We start from the raw sequence: 12,955 nt of genomic DNA, 5'->3' as shown, positions 1-12,955 counted from the left end.
GCTAGCTGATATAGTGACACGACTGAATGTGTCCTATGTGCCTTTATTCCTCACAGCAACCCCATGAGTAAGGTTCTATTATATCATCCTAGTTTGATAAATGAGAAGCAGGCTTGGAGCAGAGAAGCAGTTTGCTGAAAACCAAATAGTAAGTGGCAGAATACACCCCCCCCCTCCCGGAGCTGACCCATGGCCTCCAAGTTAAGAATCTCTGTCCTAGAGCATTTATAATATAATTCAACTACAAAAATCTCCACGTAGGACTGTGTAATAGCCAGCAATCAGCAAGGCTGAATTCTAATCCAGCCTTCACCACTTTCTGACTGAGGGGCATTGGGGAATTTTCTTAACTTCGCTGTGCTCCCAGCTGCCTCATCAATTAAATGGCAATGATAACTGCTAGGTGACTAGGATGTCTTTGCGCGGTGTTTCGCGCAGTTTCCAGGCTTGTTACTCCAACGAGTAAACAAAGCTGATCGCTGGGGCCCTTTAATATCCCCTTTCAGCCTTCAGACACGTAAGGGTCTCCTTGGCGAGAACCCGGCCCCCCGACTTTCTGAGAACCTTTTTCTTCCACACTCCTGTAAAGCCTTTCTCAGAAGCTACAGCCCCTTGGAAATATTTGTCAAGTTCCCAACTCCTCTGAAATCGGAACTATTAATAACCACCTACATCCAAAGACTACTACGAAGTTTCAACGAAACGAACGTGGAGGACTCGCGCCTGCACTTCCCAGTATGAGAAACCAACAGGAAGCAAGCGCGCTCCACCTGAAAACGCGGTGGCGGCACCTGGACGCTCCCGGGCGCAGGCGCACAGACCCCCGGGCCACGCCCCATACTCTGTCAGAGCCGGCCAATGGGAGGCGGCGGCCAGAAGAGCTCGCGACTTTAGATGGTCCCTCCACCTCCCTCGGCCCGAAACGTGTGATGTCATCAAAGCGCGCCGGAAAATGCGTCATGCCCGCGCGCCGCTAGAGCTGAGGGAAGGAAGTTGGCCTGGGGGCCGCCTGGGCTGTGTCTGCAAGGACGCGGGCAGCTGCGGTAGCTGCTTTGACCTGTTGAGGGCGGCGCGATGGGAGACGAAATGGATGCCGTGATCCCCGAGCGGGAGATGAAGGTCAGACACTGGCCGGGGCCTCCCTCCCTTCCTTAGTTCTGGTGTTGCCTTGGAGCCCCGCTGACCCGGGAAGCTCGGATGTCCGCTGACCCGCCCCGCCCCCCCCCGCCCCCGCGCCTCCTGCTTGAACAATTTGCCGCTTTCAGAATTCTCTTTACCGCGTCCTGGAGCGCTCTTCAGTGCAGTCGGCGTGAAAGCCCCACCGAATGCGGTTTCCGCATCCCCTGTTGGTCTTGTGCGAGCCTCTTGAGTTATCCTAGCCCCTTTAATGTGGTGATTGGAGTCGTGGTACTAACTACTGTTTATTGAGCGTTTACTGTGCAAGGCACTGATAATTATCACAGCAACCCCACGGAATACTTGTTAATGTAGAGGAGCAAATTGAGGCTCGGAAAGTAACTTACCCAAAGCCGCATTTGACAAGCGGGCTGAAAACCAGATTGTTGTTACTGTTTTTAAGACCCTCCTCTCTCGCTGTACTAGTAAGGCGGTCTACGCTTGCCTAATGCAGAGCCAGGGTTCATCACTTATCCTACAAGAGCTTTAGTTAACTAGAATCGGAGGGCTGTTTCGGGACAGGAAATCAGCCTGAAGTCAGGAAACTTGAGAGGGCCAGGTGATCCAAATGATGGTTGTAAACACCCGAAAGGAAATAAGTTGTAGGAATATTTTAGGCATTTGAACAACAAATCACTGAAATGCATTAGGGAGTAGTAATCCACACCATGTTTAGAATAGTGATGCTCTCGTTCTTCTTGAGAATCACCGCCAAGGTTGAGCAACCCAGTGAGAGTGTGCCATATTTCATATGCTGGAGCAGAAGGATGAAAAGGTTTTAGAACCACAGACTTAGAAAATGATGGCCTACCTTTGAGTTTCTGATTACAAGACCCAAGTAGGATATTTGGGATTATCAGGATGAGAATTAACAAAAAAGGTTGAAAATTTTGTGGTCTGACCTGGAAAGCCGTGTGGATTTCTGATCACCATACTCAGTTGGAATTAAAAGAGTATTTCAGTTAATCTTTTAGCAAATCTGTATTAAACATTGAATCCAAGGAAATTAGTATGTGGGGTATGTTAGGGATCCTGGATGAAACACTGTAAATGGACACACATGAAGGCTGAGAAAGGCTGTCTTTGGCTTTTACAATTTTTAGAGTGTAAGCAAAAGGAGATTCATATTCTTTTCACCAAAACCTTGACTTAAAGATAGGTTTAGAGGGCTTCCCTGGTGGCGCAGTGGTTGGGAGTCCGCCTGCCGATGCAGGGGACACGGGTTCGTGCCCCGGTCCGGGAGGATCCCACATGCCGCGGAGCGGCTGGGCCCGTGAGCCATGGCCGCTGAGCCTGCGCGTCCGGAGCCTGTGCTCCGCAACGGGAGAGGCCGCAACAGTGAGAGGCCCACGTACCGCAAAAAAAAAAAAAAAAAGATAGGTTTAGAATTGAAGGAAAAAAATGTATATATATATATATATATATATATATATATATATATATATATATATAAATACAACTTAACATAATGCTTGGTAAACGTATGGAACTCTTTTTACCAAGAAGTGGTACGCACTGAAAATACTTTGAAAGCAGATCAATAAATTCATGGAAGACTGGATGAATCAGACGTTGACAGGAGGTTGGGGAAGGCTCCCAGGCCCTGAGGGGCTAAGGACCATGATGGGAGGAAATGAAAACTGGAAATAGGTGGGGGGTGGGGGTGGCACTGGATGTGGCAGAGGTGATGGCGCAGTTGTGGGAGGGAAGCAGAGTATTGTGAGGTGAGGCTCTGGAAGTGGACGAGTCAAGCTATGTTGGCCTTATAGCCTGTGTTAAGGGGTTTGGACTTGATTTTAGATGTCCTCATAGCATCTAGGTATGTTTATAGGTCTTGAACACCAAGAGATTGACCTCTTCTGTGGTGGGAGTTTTGTTTAGTGTCTGATGCAGGTAAGCCAGTTTGGGATTTGGTTACCGTTCAGTGGCCATTATTTCCATGTATCTTTGTTGAGTACTGCACTGGTAGTTTGAGCTTACAGGGTAGTTGAGTGATGCTTTCAATATTTAACAACAATTTATTAAGCACTACTCTGTATCGTAAGACATACCACGAAATAGGACAAGATTGTAAATAAAAAAGTGCAGCTTGTGTGGTGGTTCAGACAATAAATTAGCTAGGAATTCAGAAAAGGAAAAGATCAGTGTTATCTGGGTTAGTCAAGGAAGGCTTCATGAAAGAATTTTTTTAATTTAATTTATTCAGTAAATACTAATAAGCACTATACCGGGTGCCACAGTATCACAGGAAGCTTAAAAATGACTGAGCCACACAGCCCTTACCCTCAGGGTAATGTATATTTTGTTGTACTGGAATTGGGTGTACTGAAATATAATGACAGGTGTGATTTAATTTCCTGTCTTCCCTGAATTGATCTTGCTTTGACCCTGCACCACAGGATTTTCAGTTTAGAGCCCTGAAGAAGGTGAGAATCTTTGACTCCCCCGAGGAGTTGCCCAAGGAACGCTCGAATCTGCTTGCCGTGTCCAACAAGTATGGCCTGGTCTTCGCTGGTGGAGCCAGTGGGTTGCAGATTTTTCCTACTAAAAATCTTCTTATTCAGAATAAACCTGGAGATGATCCCAATAAGATAGGTAAGTTCCTTGGTTTGTGTTGCATGATAGAGGAGTGAAGTGCTAATGTCACTTGATTTACAAGAAATCATTCTAGTAGTAAAACTGCTGTTAGTCCTGAGATTGACCTCAAAGAAGAGGAAGTTCTAGGTAGGCTTCTGGAAGCCCTCCTGGGTGTTCTCTTTGGTCCATTGTATTTCTCTTTTGATGAGCTGTCCCTCTGAGCTCAAAGGGAAGAACAGCTTACCATTGTGCCATGCTCAGTTGAACTTGGGTTCCAGCTCCCTGGGAGGAGAGTTTCATGGCGTGGCTTTTTAGTTGTCACAACAGCGCCATCCAAACAAATGGGAATGTGTGCTCTTTGGAGCATTGTTGCAAAAATACGGTACAGGGCACTGTTTCCAACAAGGGCTACAGCCATAGTTAGTTTTCTCAGGTCAGATGAGGAAGAGTCCCTATGATACTTAATGCGACATTATACATCTGTAAGAAAGCTACGATTTATCTGTACAACTTGTTATCAGGGTGTGTGCATATTTTTATGTAGATGTAAAAATCGTTTCACATAGACCTGAATAGAGAGTTTGTGGCTTATGCTTAGAACATTCCATTTTCTGCTTTGTGTTTTTTTATGTTTTCATAGTTGATAAAGTTCAAAGCTTGCTAGTTCCTATGAAATTCCCGATACATCACCTGGCCCTGAGCTGTGATAACCTCACACTTTCCGTGTGCATGATGTCCAGTGAATATGGTTCCATTATTGCTTTTTTTGATGTTCGCACTTTCTCAAATGAGGTAAGCTGCTGGCAAACTGTAGGGACCTAAGAAGATTTCCTGGTATTGAATCATAACCTAGAAGTTCTTGGTTGGCCTTTGAATTCTTTTTCTAGATTAAAATATGGATTTTTAAAAGGCCCTTAATTACAGAATCATAGATCTTTGGAGATAGAGGTGACTTCAAGAAATTATTTCATAATACCACCTGCCCCAAGATGTTACCATTTCTCATTTATATATGAGACAGCCAGAGCCCAGGGACCCTTAGGTGACTTGCCCAAGGCCATAGAGTTAGTAGTTAATGTCAGAAGTTCCTACATCCTGGATCTCTGGCCTCCTAATATAGTGTTCTTCCATTCCAGGCCGTTTAGTAATGATAATAGTCAATACTATTGAGTGTTTATACTGACTTTGTGCCAGGCCCTGTACTAGTGCCTGACATGCCTTGTTCTCATTCATGCCTACCCTTCATGGCCTTATGCAGTAGGTACTGTCATCTTCATTTCATAGGTAGAGAAACAGGCCCAAAGAGTTTAAGTATTTGGGGTTCTTGTGTGTCTGTTTGTTTGGGGTACCTTTTATATCAATAATCTTTCATTAACCTTCCACAACAAATCTTCAGTGAAGCTCTTTTGGAATTCTGAAGCCTTTGGTGGTTTCTGCATACCAGTTAAAATAGGTATAATATTTTAAGATGAGAGCTCTCTAAAATTCAAGGGCCCAACACTATTAAGAAGCAGAGCCCAGATTTTTATTTAGTGTCTGCTCTTTATGGATTATTTTGCATTTGTGTACTCCTTTGTTGCGAGTCCCTCTGAGTATGCTATAACGATTGATTGCCGTTTTCAAAGCTGTGTTAAAATTGTCTGTAACAAATAGACTGTTGTGCAGAGCTGCATTGTTTTTCATGGTCATGGAGAAAGGTGAACCGTAATTCGAGAAAACTTGCAGATTCAGTAATTTTCTTTGACTATTAAATGTCTCTGTACTTATTAATTTACTAATTTATTTTTACTTCTGGGCATGTGTTTTAAAAGACCAAACAGCAGAAACGCCCGTTTGCGTATCATAAGCTCCTGAAAGATGCAGGAGGCATGGTGATCGATATGAAGTGGAACCCTACTGTTTCCTCCATGGTGGCAGTTTGCCTGGCTGATGGCAGCATTGCTGTCCTACAGATCACAGAGACAGTGAAAGTGTGTGCGACTCTTCCTTCCACAGTAGGTGTAACATCTGGTGAGTAATAAAGTCTTCTCCTCTGTAACATATGGTAATGGTGATCTAGTTAAAATTTAATCTCTGGAAAAAAAAGCAAATGGGGTTTTTTGTCATATTTGTTGTTCTTTGGTAGAAGTGGAGAGAGTGTTTTTTATTTCCGTAGTTAATGTCCTTGAAGCCAAGTAGCATACATGATTTAACTTGAATGTGCTTGGGTTTTCTGGAGAAAGAAATATTTTAGTATAGCTGGTTTAGAACTGTGTTGTTGAGAATAATTGTTTTGATCTAAAAGGGTCATACTCTGAAACAGTCATTTGTACCTTTGAGGAAAAGCAGGAGCAAGAGAATGACATCTTGATATTTGAGAACCTTCTGTATTCTACTTGTTTTATCTAAAGACTACAGCGTTTTCTGTACTTTACAGCTTTCTGGGCAGTACTCCATTGAAAAAGCATTTTTAACAGCTGATTCAGTGGCCCAGTGATAAATCACAATTGGCTTGTATCATCGAAATGATCTTTCTTTTTTCACTGTGCCAAGTAAGGATGATCCCACAGTCTTCCATGGACTGACAAAGGAACAAGAAGGGGTTATTATGTAGCTGTTTTGGTACAGATCTCATTGGTTTGCTCCATTTTATTCAGTTTTTAATTGGTAGCATTCTCTTCTTTACCCAGTCTGCTGGAGCCCCAAAGGAAAGCAGCTGGCAGTGGGGAAACAGAATGGAACTGTGGTCCAGTATCTTCCTGTAAGTCTTGCCTTGGACTTCAGAACTTTTTAACTTAAGTTACCCGCTGTTTTGGGGGTGGTTTGGGAGTATCTTTGCTGTTTTTTTCTATTAAAATGTAATTTACGCTCATTGCAACAAATCTGTCAGTACACAAGTGAATGCAGGAAAGAGTGTTGCATGTGCACTCGGTCAGCTCTCCCTGTGGTGAGCTGTGTCACCTCTTCCAGAGGTGATACTCATGAACATTCTTCAATGTAAATCGACAAAGAATCCATATATATCTGGTCACACCCGAATGGGAAGGAGGGGTTCACAGGCAATGCCAAGGCCTGTGCTGTTGTGTATTCCTCCTGTTCTCTGAGGGGTTGCAAAGTGGTGAATGTGGTGGAATAGGTTTAAGGTTAAGGTTTTGTTTCTTCTTTGTCATCACAAAAAGTTGTTATGTGACATTTGGTACATATTCTTTTAGGGCATTAGCCTGTAAAAAGTTAATACAGGGCTTCCCTGGTGGCGCAGTGGTTGAGAGTCCGCCTGCCGATGCAGGGGACACGGGTTCGTGCCCCGGTCCGGGAAGATCCCACATGCCGCGGAGCAGCTGGGCCCGTGAGCCATGGCCGCTGAGCCTGCGCGTCCGGAGCCTGTGCTCCACAATGGGAGAGGCCACAACAGTGAGAGGCCCGCGTACCGCAAAAAAAAAAAAAAATTAATACAGTTGGTTTAATTTTATTGTTTGCTTTTTTTTTTTTTAAACTTAATAGTGTATTGGAGGGACTTCCCTGGTGGTTCAGTGGTCAGGACTCCGCTCTTCCACTGCAGGGGGCATAGGTTCGATCCCTGATCGGGGAACTAAGATTCCTCATGCTGCGCACTGCGGCCAAAAAAAAAAAAAGTGTATTGGAGTCTTTTTCTTCCAGCTCATTACATACAGAGCTACTTCATTCTTTTGAATGGCTGCATAGGACTCCACTATGTGAATATCTGTTCCATTATTGATGGTTATTTGTATCAGTGTGAGTGCTTTTGCTACTCTGAGTGGTATTGCATTGAGCATCCTCATCACCTACACTGATCACGTTGCTCTGAGTGTTTCCATAGGGTAGGATTCTAGAAGTAGGCATCCACTTGTCTCTGTATTCATTCTCTCCTGGCTGGGGAGATGAGACTTAGGTGTTTTCTAGGGGAACTTATTGGATTTGACAGTTTCACTGGTTTGGGGATTGTTTCATTCGACTCTGTTTTTTTTCAAATCTCTTTCAGACTTTGCAGGAAAAAAAAGTCATTCCTTGTCCTCCATTTTATGAGGCAGATCATCCTGTCAGAGGTAACACATCTGCTTTTCTTACTGGGCTGACCTCTAATGAGGTGCTGTCCTTATTGCAGAAATTTCAGATCATGTGATGTACCTGCATACCTGATCAGGGAAGTGTTGGTGCCTTCTGTATGAAAACTCCCATTATTTCAGTTAGCTAATTAAGTCGCTGTAACAGTAATCCTCTGGTAGACACCTGTGTCTCTTGGTAAATGACATTAAATGGATCCTGATTTTTTAATTAGAATTCTTCATTATTTGCCTTGATTATAATCCACCAGAAAAAAAAAAATACCACTTTGGGATGAATTTGGGCTTCTTGAGTCTTTGTGAATTGTATTTAGTTAGTGAAATCTGGACCTTTTTAAAAGCTATAGGAGTTGGATTTTTTTTTTTTTAATCCATGAGATGGTAGTATAATGTACAGGGGTTATTCCAAGCACAAGATGGTTTATTGGGGTGTGTGTCTTTCAGTTCTGGATGTGCTGTGGATTGGTACATATGAATTCACAATAGTATATGCTGCTGCAGACGGGACCTTGGAAACTGCTCCAGATGTGGTGATGGCTCTGCTCCCGGTATGTCTATGAAAAGGATGTCGCTGTTACTTGAGAATTTTAGAAGTCTTCTAATAAAGTTTGCAGTTAGGCTTCAGTTTCCTTTTCTTGCTGGCAGTGGTCGTGCAACTTGAGGTGTAAGATTTTAATGCTGCACTGGGAGCCTGGGGACCAAAATGGTGGTGTTCACTTAGAGCATGTTCTACTGTTGAGTCACAAGGGGAAAAAAGTCCTAAAACTTATTTTGCTTAAGTTGCAAACTGTGAGTTGTGGTAGATGTTAACATGATAAAGACATTTGAGAGAAGCAAGAAAGTACCTTGATTTTCAAAATTCGTTCACTTATTTATTCATAAGATATTTATCGAATGCCTACACAGTGTGCTTTAAAGCTGAGAATACAGCTGCGACCAAGGCAAAGTCCTTGCTTTTGTGGATCTTGCATTCGGATGAACGTGCTAGTCCACAGACAAGGGTCGGATCAAGGAGTGCTGGGGTGATGGAGGAAATAAAGCAGGGTAAGGGGTGGTTGGTTGATGACTGGGGTGTGATTTAGCTTGGGTGGTCAAGGAAGGCCTCTGAGGAAGAGCCATTTGAGTGAGGGGGTGAGTCATTTTGAAGGACAAAGAAGGACCTGAATGATAAGATCTACACTTCCTAAATTGCAGTGGCATTAAAAACTGCAAATGAGGCAGGGCTTATATTTCCAAATCATGTTAACTTTCAAAGTCTAGAAAAACATTAAATACATACATAAAAGTCTAAGTATAACAAAAGTGGGAGTGGCACTAGTCATTCTGTTTTGCAACCTTGTTTTACTTAGTAAATTGCAACTACCTTTCTACCTCAGTAAATATGAATTTTGCTTTTGGGCAGATAATTTATTTAGCGCTTCCTCTACTGTTGGATACTCAGGTTGCTTTCAGTTTTTCCCTGTTTTAAAGAATACTAACACTTTTATGTACACTTAATGGGATTATGTTTATTTTTTAGGATAAATACCTAGAAATGAATTTGCTAGGTCAAGCAGTGTATGCTCTTTTGATATAGGCTTTTGAAAACACTGCCGAAGTATCTTTTAGAAAAGTTGTATCAGTTTGTACTCCTACCACGGTTGGAACTACCAGTTTCCCAATATGTGTGTCAATATGTAATGGTACCATTTTTAATCTTTGCCAATCTGATACGAGAAAAAAGTGCCTTGTTTTTATTAACTCTTTTGGGTTCCTGACAATATTGAATTTTAAAAATAAGTTTATTAAGATGCCTTATTTCAAGATATCATTAAGATTTTCTTTTCCCAGGGATCATATTAACACTAGCATTTATTGAACACTCCTTATGTTCCGGGTTAGACCGGGTTACATGCTTTATGTGTATCCTTTCATATCTCACAGCAGCCTTTGATGTAGGTTTTTTAGGTCCATCGTACATGAGAGAAAACATTATCAGAGAGGTTGAGTAATCTGTCCATGCTAAAGTGACAGAAAACTTTGAATTCAGTTTGGTCAGTGGCCAATGCTTCTGTTCTTTGTACTGCTCAATGCTGCCTTTATATAGTGTCTATATATTTTGAATGAATTTTCTCATAAAACTTAAATGATTTTATCTTTTGAGATTCTTAACTGTGTAGGATTCAAGAAAAATCGCCCATGAGATTTTTTTTTTCTCGTTCTGTTCATTGTAGAAAAAAGAAGAAAAGCACCCAGAAGTGTTTGTGAACTTTATGGAGCCCTGCTACGGCAGCTGTACAGAGAGGCAGCATCATTACTACCTCAGCTACATTGAAGAATGGTGAGCCGCGTACCCAGGGAGGGTACAACCTGCCCTCACTGTCAGGTCACCCCTGAGTCACTTGGTCCTGCTTGTTCTGTTTTGTTTCCTTTCTGTAAGGGAGGAAAATAGAGGCTGGAGATACCCCGAACGTTTTCAGCTCATGCTAGATAATGCCTTTCTGACTACTACTTCTGTTTTCCCAGTCTTGAATTATTCAGCTCAAATACATACTAAACTTAGAAATCCCATTTTCTCATTAACTCCGATGATGACTTAAGAAAATACTGATATTTAAGGAACATACTGAAGTTTCCCTCTGAGCAGAAGTGTCCCTTTGAAAGATAGATGACTTGAAGCAAAGCTTCTGTTCCTCTAATTAGATTATTTTCTCTACAGGGGGGTATTATATTTATTGGGAACTCTGACTTGATTCCGTTGTGTCTCTCCTTTGTCTTAAGTAGGGAGGCAGTTGGCTAAGTCTCCAGGGCTCTAGCCTATGAACTAAAAAATAAAGCTTTACATCCAAAATCTTCTTACCTTTCTTCAGCCGGGTAGAAAACCTTGCTTTTCTCCTTCACGTCCCAATGAAAGCCTTGTAGATGCTACCAGTGACTCAAGTCAAGGTACAACTGTTGCTGTTTGAATTTAATGGTCTTCCGGTTTTATTCTTTGAAGGGATTTAGTGCTGGCAGCATCTGCGGCTTCAACAGAAGTTAGTATCCTCGCTCGACAAAGCAGCCAGGTAAGTGTCTCTCTTTTGTCACTTTTATGTGATACCTTTCTGAGAAAGATTTTGGAGGGATTTAACTGAAGTTAAGATTTAGATGAAGTCACATCCCTTTTAATGAGTTTCTGATGAGAGCACAGCTTAAATGACCAAGAGCCCTGGATCAAATGGCTTGGATATTGCATTGGACAAACATGGGTGTCAGATTTAGCCGTTCCTTCAGTGTCATCAAAAGCCCTTCTGTTAGGTTAGGATGTATCCACTGTGTGTGGAAACATACTAGTAATCAGCCTCCAATAGGAGTGTACCTGAATGTGTAGGAGGTTTTTTCTGCCTTGTTCTGTTCAACCGTCTTTATTTTCTTCCTATTACTTGAACCTGCCTCTTCTATTTGGTTAACTATAACCCATCCTTGACTATGGAAGAGAGACATGCAAATCAAACCAAATTGTGACTCATCAGAAATACTTTCTGTTTGACTTTGGACAACGGCCAGAAAGCTAAAAGCACCTGTGCAGTTGAGCACCCATCTCCCTTCCTCCCCTTTGTGCTCTTTGCAGGCCAGGGTGGGCTGAACTTGTCGTGGTAAGCTCTCCTGAGCTCTGGTAGATTATGCACAGTGACTACACAGGAGACACAATGAAAGGGAAGCTTTTCTTTCTTTCTTTATTTTTTTAATTATATAATTAGTAAAGGCCAGGTAATGGTTGTATTAAATTTGGGTACACATCAAGAATAAACTTTTTTTTTCCAGAAGCCACAAAACATTTTTTTAAAATTAATTTATTTATTTATTTTTGCTGTGTTGGGTCTTTGTTTCTGTGCGAGGGCTTTCTCTAGTTGCGGCAAGCGGGAGCCACTCTTCATTGCGGTGCGCAGGCCTCTCACTATCGCGGCCTCTCTTGCTGCGGAGCACAGGCTCCAGACGCACAGGCTCAGTAGTTGTGGCTCATGGGCCCAGTTGCTTCGCAGCATGTGGGATCTTCCCAGACCAGGGCTCGAACCCATGTCCCCTGCATTAGCAGGCAGATTCTCAAACACTGTGCCACCAGGGAAGCCCCACAAAACATTTTGAAAAATTGATCATATCAAGTCAGATGTAGAAATGACATTGCACTGTTTCTGACATTGTAATAAAGCTGGATAATGACACAATTTTAAACAATCAAAACAAAATTACAAAATACCGGCAAATATATATACATGTATATGAAGTCACTAACTGAAATAACTCAGGTCAAAGAGAAGCTCAGAGCTACAGTTGCAGACTACTTAGAAATAATGGCAGAGACAAACTAAAAACATACGGAGCTGTTCTTAAAGAATAAGAGAGAATGAAAACTCAATAAGCTACAGAAGACCAAATCAGTAAAATGTTTTATTTAAAATGTGAGCCAAATTTTAGTGCCTCTGCTGCATTTTGTAAAGGATTATAAGAAAAAGATGCAGAGAATTTTGAATATGGGTCAGTTACCTATTCACCTAATCAAAGTGAGTACAGAATTCTGCTAATTTTAAATATTTTTTCTTATTGCTAAGAAAACCAGGAGAATGACCTAAAATTTGTTTCGCTTCTGAACATTAAAATGATGAGCTATTTTTCTGCTACTGTCTTGGTGTTAGGTGTGGCCATGTGACTGAGTTCTACCTATTCCAATGGGAGCAGCAGTTTCTGTGCTAATTCTAGGCCCGGCCCCCAGGAACTATGGGCCTTCTCCATTTGTTCTTCTCTTTGTCACCTGGATACAAAGTTGGTTAAGGACTAAAGTAATGGCTTGTGTAGCCACAAATGAGGAGCTTGGATCCCTGAATAAAGCTGGTAGGACAGCCACTCTGCCAACTTGAATACCCAGTCAAACTCCAAAAATCTTCTGTAACGTTGGCTAGTGCATGTTTGGATCTATATTTGTTACAGGGTGTTGGTATACCCTAAATAGTGAACTAGGCAAAAAGAAAGTAATACATGGACCAATAAAATACAGATGAAGTAGTATGTGTATCAGAGTTTGACATTGCAAATTAAATACCACTACATTAAATAACGCATTAAGCAAAAGACTTATATGCAGTAAGCAAGTGGAGTTTATTCCAGGGGTATTTTTCTATCTCATA

General features: G+C 42.0%; 1 protein-coding gene across 11 annotated transcripts in view; it reads left to right on the top strand.

Annotated features, from left to right (window-relative positions):
- Positions 1–827: 827 nt before the first annotated feature.
- NUP214 (nucleoporin 214) overlaps positions 828–12,955 on the top strand; it is a 135,129-nt gene continuing 123,001 nt past the window's right edge. For all 11 annotated transcript variants that reach the window (XM_060154032.1, XM_060154031.1, XM_060154028.1 and 8 more), the window contains exons 1-9: positions 828–1,119; positions 3,576–3,771; positions 4,394–4,545; positions 5,565–5,763; positions 6,423–6,493; positions 7,733–7,796; positions 8,259–8,362; positions 10,028–10,134; positions 10,792–10,858. In XM_060154032.1, coding sequence (XP_060010015.1) covers positions 1,075–1,119; positions 3,576–3,771; positions 4,394–4,545; positions 5,565–5,763; positions 6,423–6,493; positions 7,733–7,796; positions 8,259–8,362; positions 10,028–10,134; positions 10,792–10,858 — 1,005 coding nt within the window. In that variant the 5' untranslated portion in view covers positions 828–1,074. The remainder of the gene's footprint in view (positions 1,120–3,575; positions 3,772–4,393; positions 4,546–5,564; positions 5,764–6,422; positions 6,494–7,732; positions 7,797–8,258; positions 8,363–10,027; positions 10,135–10,791; positions 10,859–12,955) is intronic.

Source organism: Lagenorhynchus albirostris, chromosome 7 (genome assembly GCF_949774975.1).
Source record: "Lagenorhynchus albirostris chromosome 7, mLagAlb1.1, whole genome shotgun sequence".
In the NCBI taxonomy this organism is placed as follows: domain Eukaryota; kingdom Metazoa; phylum Chordata; class Mammalia; order Artiodactyla; family Delphinidae; genus Lagenorhynchus; species Lagenorhynchus albirostris.
The sequence above is the reverse complement of the archived record's forward strand: the minus strand, read 5'-3'. Positions and strand labels throughout refer to the sequence as shown.